The sequence below is a fragment of the Populus euphratica genome, unplaced genomic scaffold (genome assembly GCF_000495115.2).
Source record: "Populus euphratica unplaced genomic scaffold, PopEup_1.0 scaffold121.1, whole genome shotgun sequence".
NCBI lineage: Eukaryota > Viridiplantae > Streptophyta > Magnoliopsida > Malpighiales > Salicaceae > Populus > Populus euphratica.
Genome location: NW_011499968.1, coordinates 257509 through 262570, shown reverse-complemented (window position 1 = coordinate 262570; position 5062 = coordinate 257509). Strand labels below are relative to the sequence as shown.

General features: G+C 37.9%; 1 protein-coding gene across 2 annotated transcripts; it reads right to left on the bottom strand.

Annotated features, from left to right (window-relative positions):
* Nucleotides 1-240: 240 nt before the first annotated feature.
* Nucleotides 241-4535, bottom strand: LOC105139084 (protein IQ-DOMAIN 14-like). 2 transcript variants are annotated; one of them, XM_011045405.1, is made up of 6 exons: nt 4124-4535; nt 3705-4031; nt 3371-3604; nt 3145-3294; nt 2299-3032; nt 241-480 (listed from the first exon to the last, which is right to left on the bottom strand). In XM_011045405.1, exons 1-6 carry the CDS (start codon nt 4247-4249, stop codon nt 369-371), a joined length of 1683 nt encoding a protein of 560 aa, XP_011043707.1. In that variant the 5' UTR covers nt 4250-4535; the 3' UTR covers nt 241-368. The 2 variants fall into 2 exon arrangements, with proteins under 2 accessions (XP_011043707.1, XP_011043708.1); XM_011045406.1 differs by lacking the exon at nt 241-480 and having other exon boundaries at nt 2188-3032; nt 4124-4533.
* Between the last annotated feature and the right edge of the window lie 527 nt (nt 4536-5062).

The following is a 5062-nucleotide window of genomic DNA, read 5'->3' as shown; positions in this document are numbered from 1 at the left end:
GTTATTTCCTTTTCTTTATCGATTTCTTCGCAAGGAATTGCCACTTCTTCCAACTGGGAAGCCTCCCCCTTCATCGCTCATCTCGACAACTCTTCTTCAAGCAAATGCTTTCACCTAAATCAATGAGATTTGCTGCATGGTTTTAGATTCCTGGGTTTAAAAAGGAAGGGAGGATGCTCCATGCCGAAATTCTATACCGACTTGCTAAATTCTTCTTTCTTTTCTTCACAAGTAAGAGGATCCTTTTAGTTTAGTCATCTTGATCTATTAGAAGTAGGGAAAAGTATTAATAAGTTTGAGATTAAGTGCTTGTACATAAATAAAAAATTGTCATGTGGTTTTAAAATTTCAACTTTTTTCATAAATTTTCACCCCTGCAAGGACTCCTGCACCGGCTCTGCTGCCTGGAATTCCCGCTGCTGCTGCCGATTCTTTGCGCTGTTTTCTAGCCATCCTAAGTCCTTATCAGTCACCTTAGACCTGAAGTTTCATTTCACGAACTAGTCAGGAAAGAAACTTGATTTCATCCATAGTCTCGGCACACATTCTTCCTTCAGAATTAGAAATTTCAGATATATTTGAGCTCAAAAACTCTAATGCGCATGTCTTAACATACAAGTTGTTATGTGCTTGATGATGCCACTGTTTTGTGGATTTTCATTTAATTTCCGGTTCTTAAAGTTTACTAGCTCAAGTTGTGATGGGCTCGATGATGCTACTGTTTTGTAAACTTTATCAATTCATTGATTGCTTTCACCCAATGCGACATGCAATAATTGTTTATATTAACTCCAGTATATTATTGTTTTATGAAATCATTCCTAGGGTTAATTATTTATAAAATATATGTAAATAATTGGTGTCAATCGTACGTCAAATATCAAGTTTCTTCTTCAGACTAAAAAAAAGCACATATACCTCTCTCTCTCTCTCTATATATATATATATATGTATATATATATGTATATATGGTATGAAATTTTAGATTGAAGAAATTTTGATGGGCTTGGAGGAGATTCTTTGTGTTCCAGAGATTTAAAAGCAAGAGTGGACACTGAAACAATAACCATTAGCAACAAACAGTGGGATTTCAGCCTGAAACAATTGGAATGATTTCTATGTATTATTATTTTTTCCAAAGTCCCTCAACTTGCCTTTGTTTGAGTTTTGTTTTTGATGCAAGGTGGGACTTCGTTATATTTATATTTTATATACTATACGGAGGTGACAGACAGAGGTGAAGAGCAACAAAACTTAGCACTACTAAAAGGGGTTTCTTCGATATCTGCATGCGTCTTGTAGTTTGCAACATGGAATACATTGGATCCCTGTTCATGTTAATGCATGCTTTGATGGCTCTAACTTTGATATGGATAAAAGCCAAGAGAATCTTTGCCTTGCCTACACTTAAATATTATAAGAGTCTACTGTAGCCTAGTGCAACAAGTCAATGACATAAAGTCACTGAAAAAGGAAACAACATGCAAGGCATTAACTTCCCTTTTCTCTAGCTATATATATACAATATAATATGTGATTTTGTTTCCCTTGAAAGTTAGCCGTTAGGAAGGAAAATCATAACAATGACTGAGTTGCAGTGAACTCACTTGCCAAATTTATCATACAATGAATTTAATGTTGCACTCACAGTCACAGCCATCGTCTGCTAGCTAGCTAAATTACTGATTGCAATTAGTAGAATGGACAAAGTGGGGCATTTGGTTCCTACAATCAAGCTGGAGATTTTGAGTTCTTAATGGCATCTCTGACTAAATTAATGCTTAAGATATGTCTCCATCAAACCAATAATGTACTTGGTTTTTTCAAGGTTGCATCAGCATTGATAAAGGCAGTGCATAATACTATAAAAGCTGCTGAAAGACTGATGTGCATTGGTTCAATTCCCTCAAGATCTACTAGGGTTATTCTGATGATGAACATATTACATTTTTTATTCTCCTTTCAACTTCAACTAACTCCAGTTCTAACATCTTCAATGCAATCATAACTTAGTCGTTTATGTTTGAAAATTTATAACTTAATCCTTTGCCTCTTGTTGACCGTTCTCTCTTATTGAAAACGTTCGTCGGTTTTATTAATCTCTAATGTACTTGCTGAAAATTTAAACTCTCAGAGAAAAACCAACAGAGCGAGAGGTTAGAGAGAAGACCTATTGATAGGTCGCGGTCAACAAGGAGCAACGGACTTCTTTATATGTTTTCAACTATGAAGGACTAAGTTATGACTTCATTCAACACACAGGGACTCAGGAATAACTCACTGCAAATAATGGCTTACCTTAACCACCTGCTTAGATCATTAGTTGGAGGAGGAGAGACCTCATCATCAATGCTGTCTGTGTAACAAGAAGACATGTTAGACCTTTGCTCCATTACCATATTGGCTCCATGAATGCCCTTCAAACTTGGGCTCCTCAGGTTATAATCATTAACCATGGAACCCTCATTGCTAGTTGCCGGATCAGGCACTGGAAAAGACAGGCGTTTTTTGGCTGAACCTGATATTTCTCTTTCCGGGGTTGAAGCTCTCGGCCTTGGTGCGCTTTGTGATCGAATTCTTGCCTTGGCAGATGCAGTGGCAGCCATGTAGTTGGGCTTTGAAGTAGCGGATGGAGTAGTTTCTCCCATTACATGGTTTCTGCTTTCTCTTAGGAAACGAGGACTGGATGAATGGACTTGAAGTAGTGTTCTTGTTTTGGATAGGGATGGTGTGGTTGGTTGTGAGAGATTGTAGTGGTTTTTCTGAAGAGGAGAGGTAACTGAATATGAACTAGGCCTGTGTTGTTGGTAGTGATAATGTTGATGCAGTTTATGAGCATTAGGGGATGAGTAAGAGTAAGGTCTAGAGGTGTCCATTTCAACAGTTTTGACAGGGTCTCTGCTGTGATATTGATCACGGAATGCAATCCCTCTTCCCTCCCAGTCCTTTATCGTTCCCCTCCTTTCAAGCCATCTTGGGTTCTTTTCTACCTCTCCTTCACTTGCATATGAGTCTCTTCCTGGTCTCCATATCTAACATTAATGCAGGAATTTTAATCGAATGATCGATAACTTGCCATTGCCGACCAAAGTAAAAGGAACTAGCAGATCAAATTAAGGGCAAGGAAAGTGGTCAAATTAAAACCTGTTGAGAGAAAGCATAAGCAAGAGCCTTTTCACGTTTCAAGGAAACCATTTCCTTCTTTTCCTGGAACATTGGCTGAATTTCCTCGAGTGTTTTAGGATGGTAATTGCGATGAAACCAATCATCAGCAGTGCTGCTTCCATCCCAACACTGCAGTTCATTGTTAAGAACCAAATCAAAACAAGCTGAAGCATGATGTACACATATCTTAAACAAAATTTCTTACAGTAGATTTCCTCTCAGCAAGATTTGATCCCCGAAAACTATTTTGATCACTGGAGATGGAGTTTGTGTTGCCTTCATAGGAAAGCCTTCTACGCTGTTCACACACCCGAGATTGCACCCTCGCCATAGCTTGCATGCACTGAAGAGTCATTTTTGCTCTCTTTCTAACATTATGGCCTCTCACTAAGGCTTGCAGCTTCACTAACCCCTTAAGTGCTTTAAGAGCTCGCTTTGCCTTCAAAAACACAACCAGAATTAATTAGAAATAAAAGCTCTTAAGATTAAGAGATATATAATTATTTCTCTTTACTGATGATCTCTTGTTGATTACTTACCAGATATCCTCTAAAAGCTGTTTGTATAGCAATGGCAGCAAAGTGTTGCTTGACAAAAAGGGGAGGCCTGGTGAGTCTAACAACTTCAACAGCTGCTTGGGCTGTCGCAACTGCTGCTTGTGCAGCTGCCGTTGTAGCCATGGCCACTGCAAGGGCATGTCTTTGCTGAGCATCAGCAGCTTCAGAACTAATACTATTATTAGCAGCAACCGCAGCAGCAGCATTGGTGGTTGCTGTAATATTGTTAGTGGCGTTTGCTTCACAATGGTGTATCACTGTTTCTTGATTTGAAAATTTCCTGAAAATCCATCTTCTTTTCCCTCTCTTCTGCACAAATTAACCCATAAAACAGAAACATTTTTCATGTCAATAAGCTATTGTATTACAAAGGAATTACTAATCAAGAATAGAATTTTCACCTTTTCTTCCTCCTCTTGTTCATGATCTTCTCTCCTTCTGCTGCTTCTCTTATCATTCTCTTTACTAGGAGACCGAAAAGCCCTCTTAACTGCACTCAGCCAAGAACTTCCTCCAATCTTCCCCATGATGCAAACGATAGTACGTACTAAAGCAAAAAACTTGGCTAGATATAAAGGCAAAAAAAAGAAGTCTAGAGCTACCTACACAGATTTGAGTGGTTGGTATGTTTAAATGCAAGATGCACAGAGAAATAAATGTAAAGAACAAATAATTTAGCCTGCATTCTGCAAGAAGGGTAGAGCTAGTCCATGCATTTGGGAACAGGTTCTGTGCATTGTCTATAATGCAAAAATGCAAAAGGTTAAAAATAAAATGGACATGGGATACAATGCTAAAAAGAAATGGTGTTTTCTTGTGGCATGGAGAGCCCTAAATAGTTCTGTGTCAGACAGTTGGAGACAACATCAAAGAGTGGGTACCCTCGAGAAGTGTTAATTTTACCTTAGTCCCTGTAGTCTATCTCACGAAATATCTAGTCCCTATACTATCAAAACTAAATAAATAGTTCTTTGTCTAAAACTGACCATGCATAATTTATAAGCTTCTTGTTCCAAAAAACCACACCATTAACACTGTATCTAGTGTTTTCTTTTTCCAAGCATTTCATGAGAAAGAAAAGGGAAATAAAGTGGGAAAGAATGGTTTTAAATATACAGGGATTAAATATTGAATTTCTAAAATGTTGAGGATGGATCGATTTATTTTGTTAAAATATAGGGTCTGATTTATAATTAACTCCCTCGAGAACGCTGAAAGCTGGTTAGTGTTTCCTATAGTGAAAGAAAAGAGAGGAGGAGCGGGCAGTTGCTGCTTTGCTGTGCTATGCTTTTGCTTTGTTTGTTTTATTTATTTATTTACCACCATGGTTGCTTTCAACA

Coding starts and splice junctions, on each gene's coding strand:
- LOC105139084 (XM_011045405.1), bottom strand. CDS start 4,249: ATGGGGAAGATTGGAGGAAGTTCTTGGCTGAGTGCAGTTAAGAGGGCT. Junction 4,032..4,123: donor AACAAGAGGAGGAAGAAAAG/GTGAAAATTCTA, acceptor TAATTTGTGCAG/AAGAGAGGGAAAAGAAGATG. Junction 3,033..3,144: donor CTTATGCTTTCTCTCAACAG/GTTTTAATTTGA, acceptor CATTAATGTTAG/ATATGGAGACCAGGAAGAGA.